The 26,519-nt window shown below is 41.1% G+C and overlaps 1 protein-coding gene across 2 annotated transcripts in view; it reads right to left on the reverse strand.

Annotated features, from left to right (window-relative positions):
• Positions 1-26,519, reverse strand: part of Bend6 (BEN domain containing 6) — a 55,600-nt gene that overhangs the window by 23,303 nt on the left and 5,778 nt on the right. Inside the window, exons 2-4 of one of the 2 annotated variants that reach the window (XM_057751262.1) lie at positions 20,863-20,923; positions 7,111-7,322; positions 1,122-1,299 (exon numbers count right to left, since the gene is read on the reverse strand). In XM_057751262.1, the coding sequence (XP_057607245.1) occupies positions 1,122-1,299; positions 7,111-7,230 (298 nt within the window). In that variant the 5' untranslated portion in view covers positions 7,231-7,322; positions 20,863-20,923. The remainder of the gene's footprint in view (positions 1-1,121; positions 1,300-7,110; positions 7,323-20,862; positions 20,924-26,519) is intronic. The other variant, XM_057751261.1, reaches the window with a different exon arrangement.

Below are 26,519 nucleotides of genomic sequence, written 5' to 3' on the forward strand. Positions count from 1 at the left end.
CCTGTACCAGTTCTGTACACAGAAGCACACTGTCAAATGCTCTGTGTATTTGGAGCTGCACACCACGACGCGGAGGAGATAACTGCCAGAGAGCTTGTGGTTTAAAAAGCACGCAGTGCTGAACCATGACCGAAAGCTTTCATTCCTGAAAAGTGAATATGAATGGGGACGGCAGCAGGTGGGGAGGGCCGGGCAGGAGTGAAGGGAGGAAACGAAGGTGGGTATGACGATAACACATTGTATACATATATCAAATACTCAAAGAACAACATCATTATAAAATAAAGACGAACACAAACACGGATCCTACAGAAAAAAGAAAAGCATCAAGCCAGGGTTTTTTGTGTTTTTAATTTCCTTAGTCTGACCCTTCTCTTCTATTTGCTTCTAGACTGTAGTTATTCTTTGTGTGTGTGTGTGTGTTGTTGTATTTTTTCTTTTTTAATTAACTGGAGTCATTCTTAAACCACTGTTCCTGACACAAAAGCTCATGTGCAGCCCGTGGGACCAGTGACTCAAAGTCGATCACAATAGTCTCACTCTCAATGCAGGCAGTGGTAGCACACACCTTCAATCCCACCTCTCAGGAGGCAGAGGCAGGAGGATCTGTGAGTTCGAGGCCTGCCTGGTCTACAAGAGCTAGTTCCAGGACAGGAACCAAAGCTACACTGAGAAACCCTGTCTTGAAAAAACAAAAACAAAACAAAATACAACAACAACAACAGCAACAAAAGACAGTCCCATTCTCTAGAGTCTTCCTGACCAGAGAGGCAGAGCAAGTCCGTCTGGACACCATGGCATATTTGTTTGGTGGGACTAGCTTTGTTTCCTTCTGGGGCTCAGCATGTAAATAGTTTAAGTTCAGTAGATACCTGTTGAATGCTTCTAAATGATTACAAGATCCGGGACACTGGAGGACAATCTAAATTACGTGTGCAATAATCGGATGCTTTCCATATTTAAATTTTGCTATCGACTGATTTCTTACAATGTCATTTTTCAGCTCTCTCAGGAACTGATTTTCTTTTCCATTTTTAACTACTGATCTGCAGTAATACAGTATTTTGCACCAATCACATATTGTCCTGTTTATCTAAAACGCCAATCCCTTTAAGGTTTACCTTGTAGCATGACCAAAGACTGTCGAAGCCGACTGTTCTCCTTCCGGATGTTCGTTAGTTTCTCCTTCAGGTTTTTGATTTTGGTACAAAGTTCCTCCTTGGACAGTTCTGCTAAGGGGGTTTCGTCATCACTGGAGCTCTCGCCAGGCAGGAAGGCATTTCCTGAATATGGGTCTCTCTAAAAACAAGGCAGTTCCTTTAACAGTCACCCCATGCTCCGTAAGCCAAAGCTACTTAAACCCATGGATGCCCATTTCCACATGCAGTTTCTACAATGTGTGGCCCCAGCTTTGTCCTCTGCCCTCTGGAACTCAGGAAAGGATGGGGAAAAGGTTCATGATCATCTTCAAGTAGAAGTCAGGATTCTGACTTTCTGCCTAACCAGTGGAAAAAAAAAACAAGATTATATAATGTGGGAGTCATAGCAAGGCCATGGTTCAAACCTGGGCTCCTCTGAGATGGTACCTGCCTTGCGCTAAGGACTTAAAAATCTGACTTATTTTCTTCATCTGGGTTAGTATGCCGTCATGGGGGCACAGTCTTTAATCCTAGGACTCTGGTGGTGGAGATGGGAGATCAGCCTGAGATACAGAGTGAGCTCCAGGCCAGTTTGCGCTGAACAGAAAAGAAACCACCTTGTCTTTTATTTATTTATTTTTTTAATAGAGGAAACTTAACAAGCTGAACAAACTAACAGCAAATTCTTGCTACAGATGATTAAGAACAGTTCAAAAAGATGCCACATATTGACATATTGTAAGGACAGTAGTCACACAAGTACAGGGTGGCAGCTAACGTACGGCTGTGTGTGAGGGTCTCTTAGTGTGATGGTGACCATCTGATTCTCTAGATATTCATGAAACCACAGTTTTGATATGTGTGTTGTTCCGTATGCATTTTAGACTTCTTTAAAAATGTCTTTTTAGAGTGTCCAGTGAGTGAAAGCCAGGATGGAGCTCACACTTGCTGAGCATGTGAATACCCTGGGAGTCATCTCCAGGGCTACAAGGAAAAAGTCCGACAAGTACATTATTGTAGAACGTCTTGACTTTTTTCCAGACTTAGAGTCTAAGTCTTTTACGTTTGTGCTTGTATCTTGTTTTGAGCATAGGTGTCATTAATGAATAGCAAAAAAGAACAAACTCTTTAGGAGGAAAATAAAATCCTTTACTGAAACATGCCCTCGACGTAGAAGAAAAAGTTCAGAGATGAAAGGCCGTAAGTAAAAATACTGATTATCCTCCAGTGGATCTCTACTAAGTTAATGCAATTCCAATGAAAATTTAAAAATTGACTATAAGTTTGTAAACACAACAGCCAAGAATATCAAAAGAGTTCTTAAAGATATCAGAAATTGAGACTTCCTCTCCAAATTCAAGGTGTTATTAAAAATTCAGAATAATTCAGTTTGGTGCTGATACAGAGGTAGACAACAATACCAAGAAGTAGGATAGAGTGGTTAAAAAATAGATGTCTGAGTCTGATTACTGTGATGTACAAAAGAGAGGGCTGGAAGCTCACCAGGGAAGTGATCTGCTCCACCAAGGATGCTGGAATGCTCGCTCATTTAGCCTTGAAAAAACAGGTAAAGAAATGGAGTTCTGCCTCATTCTAAACACATATGCATGTACTACCACACACACATACACACTCACACACACATACACCCATATGTATATGCTTACATATGTGCGCACATACATGCATACTCACACACTTGTACACACACACTCCTACGTGCAAATCCCTGCAGATGGATTAAGAATTTATACATCAGAAGCAAAATTAAAAAACTGTACAAGAAGCATGAACATATATAAATGTAAATATTTTAAACTTGGAGTGGGCATTTCTTAGATATAAAATCTCTGATTACAATATCAATAAAGGATTTCTATTCATAAGGCACACTAAACAAGAAAAAAGACAGTAAGAACCAATGGAAAGTTAGTTATAATACAATATCTGCAGTATTATTAATCAAAACAGCAACTTAATGGAAAAATGGGCAAATGATATTAAGGGGCATTTTACAGAGTAAAAAATGTATATGGTTCATCAGTAGACGCAGAGATATTCAATCCCATTGGTGAGCAGAGAAAAGGCCAAAATCACCATCAGCTATCATTTGGGCAAAACCCAGTGAAGCTGACAAATCTGAGCAGAGTAAGCATGGATCATTGAAATTCTCTATATGCTGCTGTAGGAAGAGAACTTGGCACACTACTTTGGAAAGCACCGTAATATTATCCTATGATATTTAAACATTATCTCCCCTGTGCTCTTGCAAATGATGCCCAGATCTGTGTGTGCATACAGGAAAACATGCCCAAGACTTTCAGCTGAAGCAAGATTAATAATGATGAGAATCTGAAGACAATCCATGTCTACTGTCAGGACAGGGGACAGAGCACTTGTGTTGAAAACTGGCATCTTGACTCTCCAGACCTAATGTAAAGCAGCAAGAAAATCCAGAAGGTCGTCATGTCCTGGCCAGCGGTTTGGGGGAACTGATAAAAGAGAGCACGTAGTCAGAGACTACACAAAGTGCCAGAGTCTTGCGGAAGGTAGCCATGGGTGCCAAGCTGCCAAAGTCTGGGGGTAGAGGCAACAGAATCCCCCCAAAAGTCCTCGAAGGGTGGGCCCATCAGGAACACTGATGGATACCTAGGGACCAGTCAGGGACATTAAGAACTTTGGTAGACGACCTATGCCCCTCCCCAAATGTTGAGATGACATGCAAGCCTTCCCCAAAGCTGGATCAATTCCCAATGAAAACAGTGGAATGGGGAAGGGTAAGAAAGTAGGGCTGATGGAAGCTTAGATCTTGAAGTGACTCAAATAGTGAAACAACAGCTCAAAAGGGAGAAGTCTAGGCTTTATTGTTCGATTTGGGTTTCGTTTGATCTTACTAAGCAGGGATAGAGAATCGAAAGCCCGATGAGAACAGTCATGGGAAAATGTCACCACACTTTTGTATGATTTCTGTTATGTATATTCAAGTCTCATAAACACATAAATATGTATGTCACAGAGCCAGAGCCCCAAAGAAAAGTTGGTGGAGGAAGAGAGTGCTCACTATGTCTATGTAGCTATGCTCTCTCACTTCTTCATGGAAACAGGCATTGAGAAGGACACGCAACTCTCAGCTAAAGACTTCATTTCCCAGACTCCTATGCTCCTCACTGTGCCTATACTTAAGTTCCTACACGATCAGAAACAATATGTGCCATTGTTGGTTCACAAACTTAAAGGAATGAAAAGCTTTCTGCCTGTATTTCCTTTTCCTGAAAACGTTAGCAGCTGTTAGACACAGACAAAGTTGTGAGCTGAGGAAGATGGATCAGCAGTGTGAGAATCTTCAACACAGTGCAGCTTCCAAGTAATGTTAAATGTCAAAATTGGAAAAACGGTCCACAATTCCCCAGGTCAACAGTATAGACTTTCACTTTGGTTTGCTCAAGAGTCTTGCTGTGTGATCTCTGATGATGGTATCCAGCCCAATGAGATGCTTCGTAGTCAAGGCATACCTTCAAGTATTTTGTTTCATAAGGCCTCTTAGTAACTGTTATAAATTAGAGAGAAAAGAGGCTAGCTACAGATGCAATAATAAAAGAAGAGGACTTTCAGGCCCAAGATCTTGGACCAAATAAGATCTCTAGTTGGAGTGAATTGCAATGGAAACAAACAGAATTATGTAGTCTGGAAAACTATTAAGATTTGGAGGACAGCAAAGTGCCAAAGACAGCACCATACTGGCCCCAAGAACATGAGCTTATTTTAGTCCTGAGCAGTTTCAAGCCCGCACTAGCAAATTACAATAAGATATCTGATGAAAATCAGATATGTCAATATTAATACTGATAATGATAATATTAATACTGATAATGATAAGAAAGTATAAATGTAAAAAGGCCCATGCACTGCCCCTGGCATGTTGACTGTGGGGTGAATCTTCAGAAAACCATCTTATGTGGCAATGAAATTTTGTGAAAATACCTCTTACATTTTACCAGACTGAAGCTTTTGCTGGACCTCACAGTCAGAGATAATAATATATCTTGAAATCAAAGACTAAACAAATTTACAGATTAAAGACTAAAGACCCAACTGTCTACTCAGCCTTAAAACAAAACAAAACGAAACAAAACAAAACAAAACAAAACTGCTTTTAAGAGAACAATGTAACAGTCAACTTAACTTGCCTTGGATTTCCCCCCCTAACCTAATGCATAGCTGTCATCTTCAATTATGTGCTCTTCCATGCCTCTGACCTGGAGAATGCATGTGTATCATTTCCTGAAGGCAGCCAATACAGAGGTTGAAAGCAGCTTTCTAAAATCTACCATAAAGGTTGAAAGGTTATGGGTATTGCCTGATAAACAATGTAGTACTGTTTGTTGTCTGGGTCAATTGGGATCAGTTGGAGCCAGTAACTTAATCCCTTGTAAAAAATCTGTTGAAGATTCCTGTAAAGTACCCCTTTTTTATTTGTGAGATGCTTTCTATGCTGTTCAATAAAGATAGAGCAAGCCCTTGGTCAGGGACAGTCACACCACAGCCACACAACTGACATACACAGACAGGCACACACAGAGAACACAGGTGCTCAAAGACAGGACAGACAGGCACAGGGATAGATCAACAAGACAGCCTTCAGGCTCAGACAACATGCAGACAGGTGGCACAGGGAGCATGAAGCACAGACTCCAAATCTGGACTTCCTCTTGGTTAAATCACTCGAAGGGGAAGTGCCTTTATTTCTTTTTTCAATGTGACACCAGTGCATTATTGGTGACTTGGAGTTAATCACAAATGAGTTTAATCCAGTCTTATGACGTCTAGGCAAATGAACAGAAACAGATGCACAACTCTAAGCCACAGGTCATCCTCCTATGCATTTCAAACAGAGATAACCGGTAGGGTGTAATTGTGCAAATCAATGGATTTTAGTGGTTCTAGCCCTAAAAACAAAAAACAAAGATGGATAGCTATACAAGCTGATAGCAATGTGAATTTGTTTCTTGACAGAACATGTTTTATGAGTTATATGTATCTCATAATATGAAGTCCTATAAACAATTTTTTTTTGGAAAATGCAGTGCTTATTGAAAAATTAGAAGCAAATTAAGACTTAGATAATGATATCCATGTGCCACCAACTGCTATGAAGATAGCATTTTACAGTGCAAACTGCCTGGCAATATGAAGAATGCTGAAAACCACTCCACATATGATAGCTACCTGGACGACGGTGCCTTTAGACAGGAGGATAACAGAGCTGGTGAAAAGAAAGGTAGTCTGTCAGTGGGAATATCTTCAAATGGTAAGTAGAAAAGCGAAGTGCAGAGCGGTGTGTGTGGTAAGCTACGTTTTATTGTAGGTAAGAAATGCAGGGAGGCTGCAAAAGCAGTAGTGGGAGGGAGGGGGTATGAACAGAGTGGGTCAGAGATGGGAATACGAGGCAGACACAATGTTTAAAAATTAACATGGAAATATAACATGCTATATGTATTACAAAACATGTACAAATGTGTGGTTGTATGAAGACATATAGATCAAAATAGAGAATGAACATGTCAGTTAGTTGTCCAAAGTATAGGAAGGGAAAGGAATGGGGAGGGCGGCCATGATCCAGGTTCTAAACAGAGAGCAAGACTATGTCTTAATGAAGAAACCACCAGTTTCCACAAAGTGTCTAGTGAGGAAAAATATTTTCAGACACAGTTTGATGATCTTTTGTTGTATAGAACAGCAAACAGAATTTGAACAATGACATTTGGTCCTGGCTGAAATGAAGTAGGGAAAGTGCCTATTGACTGTGTTTCCAACTCAAGCTTTACTTGAGAGAAGCTATATTCTCTTAATTGAATAAAGAATAAACACAAATTACTAGAAAAGGGGAGAAAGTACTGAGAAGCAAGTGTAGGCATTGTAGACTATGCTTGAGCTAGATAAGAAGACTAAACCAAAGCAAGAGAAAACCAACCTGTGCTTTATCCATGGCACTATTTGCATTCTCTGAGTTCGCTGTCTCTGTCCGTTTCCTCTTTCTTTTCCTAAGAACTTGGTTATCGGTAATTTCATCTGTCTGCAAGATCTTCTGCATCTTCTCAGTAAGTCAGCGAAAGCTTTCTGAAACCGTCAAAGGCAGAGACTCCCATGTAGGTGCTGCTCTTCTGCATGCAGCTAACGCTTCTCCTTAAAAACAAAAACACAACAGAGGGTGCATCATGCTGCTGCTTCCACGTGCTCCCAGCTCAGGCCCCCACAGAAGGCTTCCCTGACAACTCTGAAGTCCTAGGAAGCAAGGCTACAGAGTCAAGATTTAGCCTTGACTGTGTGTAGCTGGGGCAGCACATTAGGTCTCATTTCATCTTCACAGTGCCTGCTTTAACTGATTTGTTTTCATAAGCATTTAATTATAAGTAATAAAACTTTTAAAAGAGATTGTGCATATGGATCTTCATGAAACATGTGGATTATTGAGCAAACAGTAACATTTTGTTCATCAAATTATTATACTAGCAAATACATTACTCAAAATTTTTATTCACAAAATTCATAATAAACATGGAGTACAACTTTTTGTTGGCTCTATCTATCTATCTATCTATCTATCTATCTATCTATCTATCTATCTACCTACCTACCTACCTACCTACCTACCTATCTATCTATCTATCTATCTATCTATCTATCTATCTCTGAAAGAGTGGAGTTTTCTTTTTCTTTTTCTTTTGGTTTTTCGAGACAGGGTTTCTCTGTGGTTTTGGAGCCTGTCCTGGAACTAGCTCTTGTAGACCAGGCTGGTCTCGAACTCACAGAGATCCGCCTGCCTCTGCCTCCCAAGTGCTGGGATTAAAGGCGTGCGCCACCACCGCCCGGCAAGAGTGGAGTTTTCAAGATAACATTATAGTTGGGCATGGGGGTTCACACCTGTAATGCTAGCATTTCAGAGATGAAGACAGGAGGATCTTGTGTTCAAGGACAGCCTGGGTGACACAGTGAGATGGGTTAATTTAAGATGTTAAGAGTTAGCTAGAAAGATGCCTAAGCTATTTGGCCAAAAGTATTGTAATTAATATAGTTTCTGTGTGATTATTCGGGTCTGGGCAGCTGGGAAATGAAAGGGCAGTCTATACCTACATGATATGATTCTATACACTGAGATCCTAAAGACTCCACCATAAAACCCCTACAGCTGATAAACATCTTCAGCAAGTTGACAGGATACAAAATTATCATACAAAAATCATGGGTGACCTACCCTTTCCTAGACAGCGATGAAAGAGGAATGGTTTGGGGTGTGAGGACAAAGAGGGGTTGTGGGGGAGGGACTTGGAGGAAAGGAGGGAGGGAAAACTGCAGCTAGGATGCAAAATAAATAAATAAATAAATTTAAAAAGAATATTCCCATTTAAAAGTCACGCTGAGACGCCTTTAATCCCACCACTCGGGAGGCAGAGACAGGCGGATCTCTGAGTTCGAGACCAGCCTAGTCTACAAGAGCTAGTTCCAGGACAGGAACCAAAAGCTACGGAGAAACCCTGAGTCACGCTGAGGACAAACATACAAAGAAAAACCTGGGAGAAAATTCTATTCTTAATCCAAAACAAAACAACAAAAACAAAACAAGAAAAAAAACTTGCCTTGGAACAAACTTAAGAAGTGAAAGACCTCTACAAGTAAAAACTTTAAAATCCTGAAATTTTTCTCAATCTCAATCAAACACCAGAAGATGGAGAGACTTCCCATGCTCAGCTATTAGAAGAATCAGCATTGGGAAATGGACATTTTATGAAAAGCAATCTACAGATTCAATGCAATCCATCTAAACATCAACTCCACTCTTCACAAAAATAGAAAATCAATCCAAAAATTCCGATGGAAACACAAAGACAATCCATGACCAAAACAATCCTGAAATACAAGAATGCTGTTAGTGGTGCTACTATACTTGATTCCAAGTTATACTACAAACCCATAATAATAGAAACAGCATGGCACCGGCGCAAAACAGACACTTAGATCAATGGCATAGAAAGAGGGGCCAAATATAAGATGATGGAAGCAGAGTTGCCTGCGTTTTTATAATCAGGGGAAAAAATGCACACTGGAGAAAAGATAACATAATACTGGTTCTTGCCATTCCTCTTGGTTACCCAGCAGAAACAGATGATAAGACTCTATTCTGAAAAGTCTACATACCTTCTTCCAAGATGTAGAGAAATCAAGCCAGTGATCAGTTTCAGAGCTCCTCCCTGCCCCCACTGACTAGCTTCTTTGCTACCAGAAGGAACTACAGAGGGTGCTTAGAGAGAAAAGGCACTGACAGTTTTACCCAGCCGTGAACCCTACAAACTTCAAAGTCCCCCTGTTGGGCAAGATGTGCCATGATTTTTTTGTTGTTGTTGTTTTGTTTTTTGAGACAGGGTTTCTCTGCAGCTTTGGAGCCAGTCCTGGAATTAGCTCTTGTAGACCAGGCTGACCTAGAACTCAGAGATCCGCCTGCCTCTGCCTCCCGAGTGCTGGGATTAAAGGTGTGCGCCACCACCGCCTGGCCCGAGTGCCATGATTTTTATGGGAGTAGCCAACTATTGTGGAATATTATTTTAAGATGTGTTACATTCATTCATGCTGTGGAAAACTTGCTAAATGATACAGATATGTGCTGCATTCTTTTATGTTGCATTTGTTTAACTCTGTGAAATTGTGTTATTTTGCCAGCCTAAAACACCTGACTGGCTTAATAAAGAACCGAACGGCCAATAGTTTGATAGCAGGGGGACAGGTGGGGCTGCCATGCAGAGAGAATACATAAGAGGGAAGAAGATAAAGGGGAGGACACCAGCGGTCAGTTACCCAGCTGGTGCAAACAATGACAGAGTAAGAAGGGAAGGAAGAAAGGAATATAGAATAGAGAAAGGTAAAAGCCCAGAGACAAAAGGTAGATGGGGTATTTAAGTTAAGAAAAGCTGTCTAGAAACAAGCCAAGCCAAGGTTAGGGATTTATTTGAAAAAAAAAAAAAACCAACCCCCAAAACCGCTCTGACTGAATTTAAGCTGAGGCCCATTCCACTGGAGAATTAATAATATAATGACATAAATAAACCTTGTCAGAAAGAAACATGGTTGCGGAATTTTATAGGCCTGTGGGGCATATGGGGTCTCATTACCGTTGTTTAATTAAATTGACATGGTACCAAACTAACACTCTAGACACTCAGGTTTATACCCAGCCTTGGTCAGAGAAATTTGTCTTTGCAGTGAATGTCGTGGTGAAGGCAGAGACGCGTCACTGAGCGAGTTGCTAAGAACAAGTTACAGTTGAGAGCTGAAACCTAGACATTCCTTTTAACCTACTCCCGCTAAGGCCCTGGGGAAAAGGAAAGAGCATAAGAGCTGGAAAGTAGAGGCTGTGGAATGCTGTCTTCAGGGCAAAACATAGCCATTGCAAACATGATCTCACAGCATTGGCAGTTGCTTCCCTTGGGCTTGTAGAAGGCTGGGATGGTCAAACATCAATCATGCACTGGGGATGGCTTCATGGGCCATACCCTTCCCTGCCGAGCTACTGCCTACTGATGGATTGTCTGGGATGGGTAGCTGTTGTGTGCCCACCGAGGAGCCCCACCAGGCTCAAATAGATAGTTCCAAACATGTGGTCATATGAACAGTCCTGGCTAAAGTCAATGCATTATAAAGGAAACCCAAAAATCATGAATGTGGAAGAGGGACCTGTAGGCAGGAGTAGGGTTCAGGTGTGGGAAGGAAGGGGTGAGAGCCATCAGAATCTTATATACATGTATTAAATTGCCAAAGAACAAGTTTACTCTTAAGAAGTGAGGGGAACAAAACATATTCACATTCAAGAAAAAACTCCGAAAATTAAGACAGACACACTGCTGAATTTAGCAACAACTCATAGAAATTTCTTTTCTATGACATCAAGGAATAGAAAATAAAAAAGAAATTCATGAAGAATTAAAAACTACTCATTATCAATCACTGCTAGAGTAAAAATGCAATCCACAGAATATGAGAAAATATTTCCAAATTGTGTCTCTGGCAAGGGATTAATAATCAAAACTTAGCACAGAAAACAATTCAATTAAAAAAATGAACAACAGACTTGAGTAGACATCTCTACATAGATATATGTATTAGTTACTCTTTTGTTGCTGTGATGGAATACCGAACAGCTTAAGGGTTACTTTGGCTCACAGTTTGGAGCTGGAAGAAGAGCTGGCCTTGGGTTCTCAGTTCCTACCTCTAAAGCGCCCACCTTGTCTCCATGTGCAAAAGAATCTATACATCTCCAAATACATAAGTTTGTGGAGAGCATTTGTCGTTCATGCCAATAACAAAGATTGACAAATGACCAATACAGGAAAGGGGAGGATGATACAATTATATTATGCTCCTCTCCCCAGAAAATCTTTACAAAGATGACCAACATCTGTAAGGAAAATACAGGTAAAAATCACAATGAGGGTCAGTATGTTGGCCCAGTTGGTAAAGGTGCCTGCCACTAAGCCTGATGATCTGAGTGTGAGCCCTGGATACCAATGGTGGGAAAGAGAACCAACTACCAATCATTCTCTGACCTGACCTTGTGTCATGAGACATGCACCATGATCCCCCACATGGAAAAAACTAATACAACAAGGGCAAATGTAAGTCAAAATCTCCATGAAATACTATCGTATACTCATTAGGACGACAACTGACAAGAAAACCGGTAAGTCAGGTACTGGCGCCATATAGAGAAACTGGAAACTCCATGCTGCGTTGGTAACATAAAATGGTATAGTTGCTGTCAAACCAGAATCTTAAGAGATCTGTCTGTCCCCATGTTCACGGCAGTAGCAAAAGACTCCTAGGTGTCTTATCACCAGAGGAACTGATAAGCAAAAGGAGCATTTATAGACATTGATGTGAGCAGTCCTTCTGTATATGTGTTGCTTTTATTGGTTAATGAATAAAAAAGCTACTTGGGCCCAAGACAGAGCAGAATAGAGCTAGACAGGAAAATAAAACTGAATGTTGGGAGAAAGAAGGCAGAGTCAGAGAGATGCCATGACTTTGTGGTGATGCAAAGATTAATAGAGATGGGTTGACTTAAGATGTAAGAGTTAGTTAGAAATATGCATAAGCTAATAGGCCAAGCAGTGTTTTAATTAATATAGCTTCTGAGTGATTATTTCGGGTCTGGGTGGCCAGGAAACAAACAAGAAGCCTCTGCCTATAAGACATCATGTCATTTGGTCTTGAATTTCTGATGTACGGTACAGTATGGATGAACTTTGATGCTAGCATGGTTCAGACATAAACTGTCTTGGAGGGAGTAAAAAAGTCCTGAGTATTGTGTTTTGTTGGCATAGGCATAGTCAAGTTGAGGACCCCTATGTCTCAGTGCCACGGGACTGGCAAAGCCTTCCTCAAGTTGAAGCGCAGGTGTTGATAGTGTATTCAGAAAGTGTCTACTATAGATTTCTCCTCCAGGTGTTTGCAGCCTGAAGACTGTTCCCCTACAGAGACTGCTCCTACCTAGATAGGCTAATCCTTGTTCAGCTGATGCAATAACCTCACTTCCCTGTTCAACCATACTTAATAAACTGAGCTTCAAAAGGTGCTGTGGTTTCTCCACCAGAGAGCCCAGACCACCTGATCCCAGCTCCTTTGTGTGGATATGTGTGTGTTTCTTTAGACTCTACCATTGCCTCGTTCCCTCACTGTCCCAGGTAGGTCAATCCCAAGAGCCATGCAGGGCACTTTCTAGACTCACGTGTTAAGCCCAGGTGGTGGTTTTGTGGATGTTATGGGCATTTAAAGAGGTAGGGTCCATCTGGAGGAAGCAGGTCATCGGGAGAGGCTGGTTCTTGAGGACATTTTAGCCCTAAGCACCCTGCTGTCTCTTTCCCCACTCCTTGTCTGCCATGAGGTAGGTACTTTCTCTGCCACTTGTTCTCACTGCCACGACTGTTTGCTCAAATATATAGGTTAACTCGCCATGGAACGGGTACTCTGAAACCATGAGCTGAAATATATTCTACCTCCATTAAGTTGTTTATATTAGATACTTGGTCACAGCAACATAAGAGTAATGAATGCAAAGGAATTAGTTTCCAAGATACAAACACAACATGATTTCATTCATACAAAGTACACAGAGCAGCCAAATTTACAAAGACAGAAAGTAGGATGCTGAGTGGAAGGGGTTGGGGAATAAGGGAAGGTTTGGTCTGCGAATTACTGAATGGGTAAAGAATTTGGATTTGACAGTTGGGAGCATTCTGGAGCTGGATGATGACGATAATGGCTATACTATATGAATGCAATTACTATCACTGATTTATACAGTTATATATTGCAGATATGGCAACTTTTGTCAGCGTGCACGATAATTTTATTTTTATTTTATGTGTATATGTATTTTGCTGCATATAAGTCTCTACAGCACACGCATGCCTGGTGCCTCCATGCTCAGAAGAGAGTATTGGATCCCCTGGAACTGGAGTTACAGTTGTGGGGTTCCATGTGGGTGCTGGGAATCAAACCCAGGTCGTCTTTAAGAGCAGCCCATGTTCTTAACTTCTGAGCCATCTCTCCAGTCCTGTCAATGTGCATTTATCACAACATAAGCGAGACAATTTACCATGCAAGAACACAGTTTTTGCATTATCTTATGGTCACTATTGTAGAGTCCGAACTAGACTAAACAATAGAGGAATAACGCCAGGAAGTTAAGGCGAAGAAGAACGCATTAGCATGAAAACAGCATTCTTAAATTCTCTCCCAAAACCATAGCCTGAACATAGGTCACCACAGCTTCACACACACAGGACATCTACCCAAGACATCTGTCCAGCAGCTGCCTCCTTAGTCTTTGACTGGCACAACCATTGTTATTGAGCGTTGCAATCACAGATTATTGTTTCAAGCTATCTCACACAAGTCTTCCCATTTTGCCTTTTAGAAACTTCCCCTTTGGAGCAAGCTCCTTGAACACGCGTGGCGTGTGTATTCCCATGGCAGTGCTATTCTATTCCCTACAAAACTTAACGACTCCTCAGAGAGCTATTATTACTTAGCTGATCAAATTAAACCAAAGCCACATAATACCCACGACATATGGTTGTAGGAATAACATAAGCCAGGGACTTTCATTTTTTTTTCTGCAAGTTATAGAAAAATACATGTTGTAGGGGGAGCGAATAAAATCACACATTTCAGCTCAGGAGTCACACAAACACTCACTCACTGGTGTGTGCGCCCTGGAAAGCAAAACCTCAGAGATGCATTTGTCTTTCCTAAACAATGCATTGATCAGAGCACAGTAAAACTGATCTCAGAACTGTTCAAGTGTGCTTCCGGTTGCTGGCATAAACACCATGTCCAAAAGCAACTAGGGGAGGAAAGGGTTTGTTTCATCTTAAACCACCTAGGACAAAGATCCACAAGTGTCTTAAAACCTAAAGTTAAAAATAATAATATAAGCCGGGCAGTGGTGGCGCACGCCTTTAATCCCAGCACTTGGGAGGCAGAGGCAGGCGGATCTCTGTGAGTTCGAGACCAGCCTGGTCTACAAGAGCTAGTTCCAGGACAGGCTCCAAAACCACAGAGAAACCCTGTCTCAAAAAACCAAAAAAAAAAAAAACCCCCCCCAAAAAAAGAATAATAATGTAAGAGATAACCAAATTATTAAAAACGTTTTATCTCAAAGATAAGACAGAAGGGAGGTTTTGTAACATGAAAGCAAATGTAGTTACAAATATAAAATTTTAATGTAGGTTTTGCTTACATTTAACAAACCAATGGCATAATGCATGAATTCAAAGCCTAACTGAAATTCTAAGAAACAACAGTCACTGAAGGGAAGGAAACTAAATGATTACCAAAATACAATTCAGTTGTCTCATCTTCCTTTGTAATAGAAAATTCATATTATGAATTACATAAAAACATTGAGACATGAACAATGCATTACACAAAGCTGAAGCCCCATCCATGCTCAGGTCAGAATATGAACTGGATGCTCTTCCTATGTGAGCCCCAACGTATTTGAAACAGTGGCAGGGCATTCTACACAGTCCATGGCTGACTTAGTGAGGTCTGAAAAGATTTCTAGTTGTAGCCCAGACTTCTAACAACGTAGAAAATAGAGAAGTGGGATGCTTTCTATTACTGTGAAAAAATTGTGTATTTATTAGAAGAAGAGAAGCCAGGATAGGAAGGATTATAACTGGCTGCTCTTCAAGTGCTCCAGATACAGCAGCAATTGCCAGCATAAAACACCCGTACAAAGTTGATAGTGTTTTACTTCTCTTAGGAGATTATGAGGCTTACGAGTGTCGGTTGTGGGCAGCACAACTTGCTTCTCCATATTCAGATGGCATCAAAAACATTCAAAATTCATTTAAAAGTAGTTGCTGCTACACTTTGAATAAAATGGTGGACAATATACACAAATCTACATATGTGATATAAATACCTATACACACATAAGACACACGTATACACACATAAGTATGGACGTCAGAGGACAACTTGTGGGAGGAAGTCAATTCTCTCCTTCCACCATGTTGGTTCTGTGGATTGAACTTAGGTCATCAGGCTTGACCACAAGCGTCTTTACCCACCAAGCCATCTTACCAGTTCTCAATAAGCTTCAGCATGGGTCAACATACTGCTAAACAATGATGTTATTTAGATTAGATTGGGGAGTATGTGCAAACCTTAAAATATTTGAGTAAGGTTGAGGGACTTGAATCATTTTAGGTTTTCCATGGTGGGTTAGGAAAGAAACCCACTCTGATTAGGGTCTGTAGATGCACTTTGATTGAGGCTACACTGAAGACTATACAGCAAGGCCATGCCTTGTGTTGAATGTAACCACTCCTTACAAAAAGACTTACTCACCTCCTTGTATTGCCTGCATGATACGCTCACATCTTTCCAATCTTGTAATAATAAGTCCACGGCTAGAATTTATTGAGTTCTCTCCTCCTATGTATGCATGAGTACATATATATGAATGTATGTAACTGTTATAAGCATTTAATCTGTATTAACATGTTTAATCTGGAGTATATGAAAAGGATATTTATACTATAAATATGAGAGAACTGAGATCTCCTGTAGACTCTGGCAATGACCCTTTGCTGCTGACCTGTAAGCAAACTAAAGACTTTCACCAGCAGCTTTGCAGTAGGCTCTCAACGCCAGTAACTACTGCCCCAGAAGTACCTCCTTGTCTATGGTGTTACTCTGTGGTTCTGGACTCTCAGAGACAGAAGTCATGAAATGCTTATGAAATGCTTCATATGACTATATTCCTGACCAGACACTAAGGCTGGAATCCTCTGTCTTGCCAGATCCCATCCCTAACCCTCTCTGTTCTGCTGAGTTTAGAGACAGAACTGTCACAGTAGTTCTGCTGTCCTCTGTGGGACTGAATTCAGCCAGTGGAGTTCCAGGGTGCAGTGAAGAAGGAGGGAAGACGGTGAATTGGGAGACCTTATCTCTAGGGCCCCGATCTATGGAGTCTTTTTACATTTCAGAGTATTCCCGTGTCTAAAAGCTCTCCCAGCAATAACTTTTGTCTAGAGAGGGCATCATTTCCACAGTGACCAGCCCTGTGGGATACCACTGTCCTCATGTTTCTTTGTCTTTAGTTGTCAATGTCTCAAAGACTTGTCAATATCGAAACTTTCTCATTTTAGTGAACTGATATGACATGGGAGGGTTCTTTCACCTTCTGGCTGCCTGGGTGTCTATTTACCAGTTATTAGATTCCTTCTGCTGTTGGTACTCTATGTGTGGACATCTGCTATCAACAATGAGCCTTGGCCAACAATATTTGTTTACTGCAGCACCATTGCTGTATTAAATAAGGATAGTGTGGTGGTTTGAAAGAAAATGGACCCCTAGAGTGGCTGTTAGGAGGTGTGGCCTTGTTGGAGGAAGTGTGTCACTATGGAGGACAGGTTTTGAGGTCATCTGTTCTCATGCTATACCCAGTGTGACACAGAATTCACTTCCCGTTACCTGAGGATCAAGATGTAGCGCACTCAGCTATCTCTCCATCACCATGTCTGCCTGCATGCTGCCATGTTTCCCACCATGAAGATGATGGATGAAAGCTCTTAACTGTAAGCCAGCACCAATGAAATGTTTTCCTTTATAAGAGTTGCCATGGTTGCTGGGCAGTGGTACTGTACACCTTTAATTCCAGGACTTGGGAAGTTGAGGCAGGCAGATTGCTTTGAGTTTGAGACTAGCCTGGTCTACAAAGCAAGTTCCATGACAATCAGGGCTACAGAGAGAAATCCTGTCTTGAAAAACAAAACAAACAAGCAAACAAAAAAAAGTTGCCATGTTTATGGTGTCTGTTCACAGCAATATAAACCCTAACTAAGACAGAAGTTGGTACCAGAGCCTGGGGTAGTGCTGTGATAGGCCAGACCATGCTTTTTATTTGGAGGAATAAGGAATTTGGGACTATGAATTAGAAAAGTAGTTGAATGATTAAAGAATGGCTTAATGGAACAACCTAGTAGTAACATGAAAGACAGTAGTGTTTGTTGTATAAGAGCGGCAGGCTAAGTTCCTGGCACCTGGCCGCCCGCACGGCTAGCTTTACACCCGAAATAATTACACGGAAACTGTATTCTTTTAAACACTATCTGGCCCATTATTTCCAGCCTCTTATTGGCTAATTCTCACATCTCGATTAACCCATTTCTAATAATCTGTGTAGCACCACGAGATGGTGTCTTACTAGGAAGGATTCTAGCCTACATCCTTCTGGGGTCGGAGAATCATGGCGACTCACTGACTCGGCTTCTTTCTCCAGCATTCTGTTCTGTTTACTCCGCCTATCTAAATTCTACCCTAGCAGAGGCCAAGCAGTTTCTTTATTAATTAACCAATGAAAGCAACAGATAGAAAGATGACCCTCCTCCATCAAGTGCTGAGGGTGGGGGCCTGATTCCAGAGGTTCCAGAGGAGTTGAACTATGTATCCTAGAGACCAGTCTAGTGATATTTTGGTGAAGAATGTGGCTGCTTTTTGCCCTTGTCTAAAAAGTTTGCCTGAGGCTAAAATGAAGAGTTTTAGAATAATTTTGTTGACTGAGGAAATCTTAAAACAGCTTAGTATTAACTCGATCATGAGGTTTCTAGTATTAACTCTAATGAAGATTTATAATGAAAAGAAGTACTGAGCAAGGAAAATAGAAAATGTACACTTTGAGGAGAAAAGGAGCACCAGGAAATGGAAGGGAACTAAATCCTGAATTCAAGGTGATAAACAGGTAAGAAATAGAATAAAGGAAGTGGTGACCTCAGGGCAAGATTCTGCGCAGTTAAACTTCTGATAGTAAAAAGGGATTAAAGAAAAGCTCAGAGTCTGGGGTGGTGGTGCATGCCTTTATACTCCAGAGGCAGAGGCAGAGGCAGAGTGAACTCTCTGCTTGGGGCCACCCTGGTCTACAGACAAGTTCCAGAACAGTTAAGCTTAGACAGTAAAGGTAACCATTGAGCTTGGGAAAGTAAGGTGGCCATGATCCAGTCCCAGCAAGCAACAAAGCTTGGCAGTTTCAGCCATGTGGTTCCAGTTTTAGAGTCAAGGACAGAAGAAAGGGGTTATGGAATCTTCCTCTGTGACTAAAGAAAGCCACTGAGGCCAGGACTGTGTCAGGGGTTTTCCTAAATGGAGGCCTAGAGAGGCCATTGCAAGAAGCTGTGAAAGTGAACCATGTCTGCCTGCTTACTGCCTTGCTTCCCACCATGAAAATAATGAGCTAAATCTCAGAACTGTAAACCAGCCCCAATGAAATGTTTTCTTTTATGAGAGTTACTTGGTCATGGTGTCTCTTCACAGAAACAGAAACCATAAGTATTTCTGGTTTCCACGTTCTGGCATGACCTGGCTGGAGAAATAAGAGAAATAAATACTAAACGATCTGTGTTTGTCTTCTTTACACAGTGTGGCTGGATTCAATGAGATTTCTACAAGCAGATACGGATACCATAGAAACCAAAGGCTAGCAACAAAGTAAGGTCTCTTAACTGCTCCCTAATGGCATCTAATTCCCATCTGTCGTCAACGAAAAGTCAGGAGCTGTGTAAGCAACTCAGAAGGACCTGAGTAAGGTTTTCTGTGGTTTCAAGGCCTCTAAAACATTTTCTAAGAAATGCCAGATTTTTTAGAGATTTTATCCCTGGCTTTTCTTCCCTTACTACTCGTCCACCTGATACTTAGTGCCGTACCCCCTCCATTCATTAAAAACAAAGGTGTAGAGTTGAGCCTAAGGAGAGGAAATTCAACTAACAGTTCTGTTTTGGCCTACTCATGAGCCATGCCCTCCACTTCATATTTCTTTTTATCATGTAGCACATTTTATTCATCTTGAAAATTCAGAGTAAGGTATGATCATTATGTTTTCTTAAAGTAAGGGTATTCTACAACTTTCATGACTTTAAAATCAATTTTAAATTCACTAATGTAATAATGTTGATACCAGAGTCAATACTTATGCATAAAAAGGAGTAATTCAACTCTTAATCATTAATTTATCTAATCAATTGAAACATGAAAAGACAAGCTAGTTCTCTCTGAAACAGCTATCCTATATTGATGAGATATATTCATGAAAAAAGCTGCTTGCCATTTATCAATGTCCCCCTTAATTTTATGTTTTCTCAACACTCATATTTTAGGTCTAAACACATATTTCAGATAATTACTTAATAAATCATCGTAAGTGCTTTCCCCCTTTATCTACTACTACTAATTCCTCTTCTGATTCTACTATTCATGCCAACTTCAAGCAACATTAAAATTAAAAAAATGTATAAAATGTTCAGCTACATTATACATCCTAACAGGTTATATTTCCTGGTCTCTTAAGTAGATGTCATTAAGAAAAACTCACTTACAAGAAAAAAGAAAAAATACATCCATTTACTTATTTATGAGCAGAGTTTTCTACTATCAATAAGTTCATCAGAATAGTGGAAATGGACAGACTGTCAGGTAGGAACACTTCTTCCTGACAGAAGTGCTGGCAAGGTTACGACAGCTTGTCACAACTAGAACCAGAAAAGGTTAAAAGTGGAGACCGAGAGCACAGCTGCTTTTGCACACCCATGGGGTTTTACCTTTGCGTTCAACTGATCACACAAAAAGATTTTAGGGAAAGGTCAGGTCTTGACTGAATATTTGTAGATAAATGTTTTTCTTGCCTTTATTCCTTATTTAGGAATAAAATTTGTAAAACAAGCGAACAACAGTGTGACTATCATACTGTATTGTTTAGCAAATAATGACAAGGTAAAAATCATATTGTGTTAGTCAATGTAAGTCATTATTCCTGGGATGTATATAATATGTCAGGAAGCCACACAAAGGCAAGGAGGGCAACAGACAGGATAGACGTTCAAAACAACGCTCTAACCTCAGGCTTCTGGAGTGTTCAAGGCCATCAGCAGCACTAGTGGTCTTTGAGGACAATTTTGTGAGCTGTTAATTCTGCTGTGGCGAAGCCAGCCCCTATGAAACCCATCCTTATAAGAATTGGTAGAAAAGCTTATGTAGAAACTTCTTTTAAAGTAGAGCTGAAGTTTGTGTGAGTGGTGTTAATCTTCTAGTCTAAACCTCATCCAGACACATGAGACGGTGAAGCAGGGCCACACACAGGGTTATAAAGAATCTCTCTCACACCACACCAAACCTGGATTTGCAGCCCCGGCTCTCAGTATCCCGTGCTGGGCCTTTCTGGGCGAGCTGTCCATCTGTAAAGTGGAGACGATAACAGAACCACGTTTGGGTTGACATATTCGTTATATTAACATCATGCTGATTAACAGTAATATTTTAATTATTAACTGATTCCTCTCATATAAGGTTAGATTAAACATGTGGGAGGAGGAGGGATCTTTAAAATAGAGAAGGCTGGAGAGGACTCAAAAAAAAATACGCCTGATTAATTTCAGTGCCTAAGATGTTTTTGACATGAAGCTCAACTTCCTGTAATTAGAAAGTTATCAGTGCTACATTTTTTTAAATAGAGGATAAACAGTGACTGCTTTCCAAGATGAGTCTGCCTGGTTCCTCTGAAGGTGCTTAGCACTATGGGGGTGCTAGTTCATATTCCCCTAACGGATGGGAGCGGGCATATGAGACTGAAACAGAACGAAAATGATAAAATTTTAATGAAAGGGATCTCATTAGATTGAAAGTTTATGAGAGGTGATCTAGGAAAATTTCTTACCAGTTAAATAAAAAGGAAACCATATACATTGTGTACCAGGAAACTTCAGATACTTTTCCTAAGTGCCAGTTTAGTCCTCAATGACCTGGGTAGAGCTTATTCTAAAAATAACTGGAATAGCTGCTACCCAGCAATCCCTAGTAGGAATTCCTTCAGGCGAGGAGCTGCAGGGGTGGGACGCAATGCCAATGAAAGCACACAACAGGAAGGGCTGTTTTGGAGGGCTAGGAAATTCCTTATTCCACCTGCTAGCTGTATGGTCCTGGGTGGGGAAGCAGATACCTTCCATCGTAAGCTCTGGGGCACTCATGTAAGGTAAGCGTAAGTGTAGCCCTAACCCATGGTTGCTGTGTGGACAGAATAAACAAATGTAGGCAATGCATTACGCAGAAGTGCAAGCACACAGTAAGCATTATCTATGATCACCAGGATGTCTGTATCAAGGCAGCCGGCCATTCAGTACTGAAAGAGACTGGAGCATGCTGTCCTGTGCCGACTCTGCCAACCAGCCTCCGGGGTGCTGTGGCACTCGTAACCCAGGCACTAACACCCAGGTTCATTTTAGGCAGGTCCACTACTTTTTCACTGCTGTGACAAAATATCTGAAAATATTTAACTTCAGGAATGGTTGATTTTGGCTCAGTTTGAGTGAATGCAGTCCATCCCGGTGGAGAAGACATGGCGGCAAGAGTGTGCGGTCAGGAAGCAGACCTACCTCCCTTTTCCTTATGCATTCAGTCTTGAACCCTTGTCTTCAGACCTTTCTCCTGTTAAATCTCTTTGGAAATATTTTGACACACACACCTAGCGATGTGTCCTCTAGGCAATTCCAAATCTACACAAACTGACCACTGGGGCTCACCATCACATTTCACGACCTAAGCTGGTCAGAAACTTGCAATCTTCCTGCTTCCAGCCTCTGAGTGGTGGGATTTCAAGAATCCTCCAGCATGCTCCAGCCTGAGACTAGCTTACCAGGCTGGAGGTCGACAGGAAGTCTGGGACAGGAACTGCAGCCCTGCAGTAGCCTCTCAAAGTAGATTATTATCTCATGACAGATGGCCATGGAGTTTCCGCAAAGAGCAGCAAGCAAACTACTGGGCTCCCAGGAGTCATCGCGAGGCCTTTAAGGGACGATGAGTCAAAGTCCATTTCTGTGGGGAAAGCATGAGCGCTGTGTCCCTACTTCACTGGTTGGAGCGATGAACACTGTGTCCACTCTTCACTATTTGGACAGACAGAAGGGAACTCGGAGGGAAAAGAACTTGTAGAACTGAGAGATAAGGGTTCCGCAGGATACTAGACCTGAGGATCTGGAGTTTGACGGTCACACATAAAAAGTCTTGTGATAGACTTGTGACAGAAAGTAGTTATGCTGATGGAAAACAGAGACCTGGTGGCTAGGCCATGTGACAGGGAGCAAGAACTGAGGCTTACAAGGATGCCTGAGGAGCTTCTCAATGGAGTTCATTCTGTGATGCTGTAACATACAGCACAGGCTTGGTCCTTTACAGTGAACAGAACTGTATTGGTTTGCACTGTAGTATAACTCAGAGGTAGTGTGCTCACCTAGAATGGGCAAGGCCCTGGGTTCGTTCCCTAGTACTGCAGAATGATAAATCCCTGTCTGTCTGTCTGTCTGTCTGTCTGTCTGTCTGCCTGCACACTTATATATGTATGTACACAGACTTGTGGCATCTAAGAATTTCAGCATGTGGTTAGAGCCCTCTTGCCGCCTCATTTCAAGGCAGACGAAGAGAGGGAAAGAAGGAACTGAACTTGCCCTTTGATAACCCACTTTTAAGATAGGAGCATTAACTTCACAGAAGCCTTCCCAAGGGTCCTACTCAAAGATTTTTACTTCCCAATACTACATAACAACAGTCAAATTTCAACATGCACTTTGGAAGGGACATAAGTACAAGCCATGGCATTCTGTGTCTGGCGGAAGGCTGGAGATCATGAGTAGGTGGAGCTGAGGTCCCCCCCCCCTCCATATAAACACAGATCCCTAGAAACTCACTATGGATTCCAAGCTGGGAACTCCTACAGTAGAGCTGGGGCTGCCAGCACTGTAGGCTTTGAAATGTCAACTCTCCTACATTCTAAATCAGTGTGTTTGCTGCTTGTTTTCCTACTCTACTCCACAATGTCCGGGCTATTCAGATGTATTAACACACTTTTCTTTCTGTTCCCAAGGATTCTTGGCTATTCTTACACTAGGATAATTTCAAAACCTCTGAAACTATGTGTTATTGAAAAAGCTTTTCAACAATCGCTAGTTACTTGTGCAGTTTTCTTGGTACACAGCGTTTCTTCCCTTTTTAAGTGATACTGTTCTTTCAGGCAATGAACAAATGGCTGCAAAAATATTTAATGCAGAAAATAAAACTTAAAATGAATGTGGAAGTCCTAAAGATTTCAAAATAGGAATAATCATTTCAAGGTGGCTGTAGTTTTATTATTGGGAAGATATTAAATTGAATTAATGAATACTAATCAATATTTTATATTCACTTATAACATTTATTATGCAACTGTGAACATATTATCTTTTCTTTCTTTCTTTTTTTTTTTCGTTTAGTAATGTCAGAGCCAGGCATGCTGGTACATAACTCTAATCCTAGCACTTGGGAGGTAGAGGTGAGTGGATCTCTGTGAATTGAAGGCCATGCTGGTTTACATATTGAGTTCCAGCCCAGGCAAAGCTACACAGTGAGACCCTGTCTCTAACCAACTAGCCAACCAGCCAACCAACAACAACCCCCCACACACACACCAAAAGAATATTGGGATGCCAGAAGTCATATGACAAACCCCACCTTGAACCTACCCGGGAAATGATTTCAGTTTTCAAACTGTCTTTGTAAGTTGCACATTCTTAGAAATGGTAGAGGTATTTTACACCATCTGAATAACAATGAACTTTATGATTTATGACTCTAAAAGCTTCATGATTCGATTTATGAAAAGCTCTTAAAATCCCCACCAGCAGTTCCTACAACTGTGTGTAAATTATCCGGCCAAATGATTCAGTATTTTGCTGCATGACTCAATCCTCTGTGCAATGTGGAAGCTACATAAATGCGTTCTGGTTGCTGTGGGTAATAATAATTCCTTCCTCAAAAGTGTCTGTGGAGTATTATAGTGTAGATGAGTTCCAGTATTCTGGTGTTTTTGAGTACCAAACTTTGGACATTTTTTTGAACTCTGTAAGTTCAGACAGTTTTTTCTCCCCACAGTATTATTATGGATCTTGATACTGTTAAGAGTACAATCTGAAGTGACTCTATTAGAAACATTTTCTTGCTGGGCGATGGTGGCGCACGCCTTTAATCCCAGCACTCGGGAGGCAGAGGCAGGCAGATCTCGGTGAGTTCGAGACCAGCCTGGTCTACAAAGCTAGTTCCAGGACAGGCTCCAAAGCCACAGAGAAACACTGTCTCGAAAAACCAAAAAAAAAAAAAAAAAAAAAAAAAAGAAAAAAAGAAAAAAAGAAAAGAAACATTTTCTCTTATAATAATGCCTTTATGTTATTTTAAAATGTTTATATTATAGTAATATATGTATGAAGTCCTTTTGAGAGCATATTTGCTGATAATAACATTTGATATTGCTGAAATGACAAGTTTTCCCTCCCCAAACTCTTATCGAATGTGAGGCATTGCATAATCGCCTTCCTGATTCTGATAACCAGAAATCATCAGATAGTCAAGATTACATTATTCCAATAAAATTCTTTCCAATGATGTAGATTCTTTTCCTTTCACTATAGGCACATGAAAGATATTTCACCTAAGAACAAGTAGATTACTTGTCCAACGCGATTAATAAGTAACACACTGCTAGCTAGAGTAATTCTTATGCATTTTTAAAAAATATTTATTTATTTATTATGTATACAATATTCTGTCTGTGTGTATGCCTGCAGGCCAGAAGAGGGCACCAGACCTCATTACAGATGGTTGTGAGCCACCATGTGGTTGCTGGGAATTGAACTCAGAACCTTTGGAAGAGCAGGCAATGCTCTTAACCTCTGAGCCATCTCTCCAGCCCATTCTTATGCATTTTTGCTTGTTTTCAAGGAGGCAATATTTGAAGGCATTATACTTTTACCAACTAGGTAATTTACAAGTCTTGTCTACATCCCAAGGTATCCCATATTATCTTTTGGGGGGAGGGTGTTTCAAGACAGGTTTCTCTGTGTGTAGCCTTGGCTATCCTGGAGCTAGCTCTGTAGATCAGGCAGGCCTCTCATATATTTGATTGCCGATGCTGGGATCAAAGGCACGTGCCACCACTGTCCAGCTTATCTTTTAAGGTTTTATTTGTGTGTATTTGTGTGTCTGTGTGAACATGAGTTCTGGTGCCCTCGGAAGCCAGAGGCATCTAATCTGTTCTGGAACTAGAGTTACAGGTGGTTACGGGCCAGTAGGAATTGAACTCATGTCCTTTGTAAGAGCAGTCTGTGTTTTGACTGCTGAGCCATCTCTCCAGCCCCCCATATCCTTTTATTACTATATTGTCGTGTGTGTACATGCGTGTGCATGATGTGTACATGTGTGAGTGTAGATGGGGCATGTATGTCATTTCCCCTTTTCTTTCCTCCAGCCAAACCAGCTCTCATACAAATTTATAGCCTTTTATCATTCATTATTGTTACATACATGTATAAATTTATATGTATATACAGATACATTTCTATATATAATCGGCTCAGTCTGTGCAATGTTACTTGTGTTTATGTTTGTAGGGGCAACCATTTGGCACTGGATATCTAATTGGTGTGCTCTTCCTTGGGGAAGATCACCCCTCCCATTCTCAGCATTCTGTAGTTGCCTGCAGTTCTTTGTACAGGGACTCATGGGCCTTCCCCCATCCACTTGGCATGTCTGTTGTTGTCCGTGTTCAGATCATGTTTAGGCAGTCACGTTGAGACTTCATGCATGCACTCTGTGATATTACTAGGAAACACACGATCACAGAAAACTCCCTGGTCCTCTGGCTTCTACAGTCTTTCCACCTCCCCTTTGCAACGTTCCCTGAGCCTTAGGTGCAGGAATGTATTGTAGCGTACCCGTTGGGACTGGGTTCCACCGCTCTGCATTGTGATAGGT

The sequence above is a fragment of the Chionomys nivalis genome, chromosome 19, assembly GCF_950005125.1.
Source record: "Chionomys nivalis chromosome 19, mChiNiv1.1, whole genome shotgun sequence".
Lineage (NCBI taxonomy): Eukaryota > Metazoa > Chordata > Mammalia > Rodentia > Cricetidae > Chionomys > Chionomys nivalis.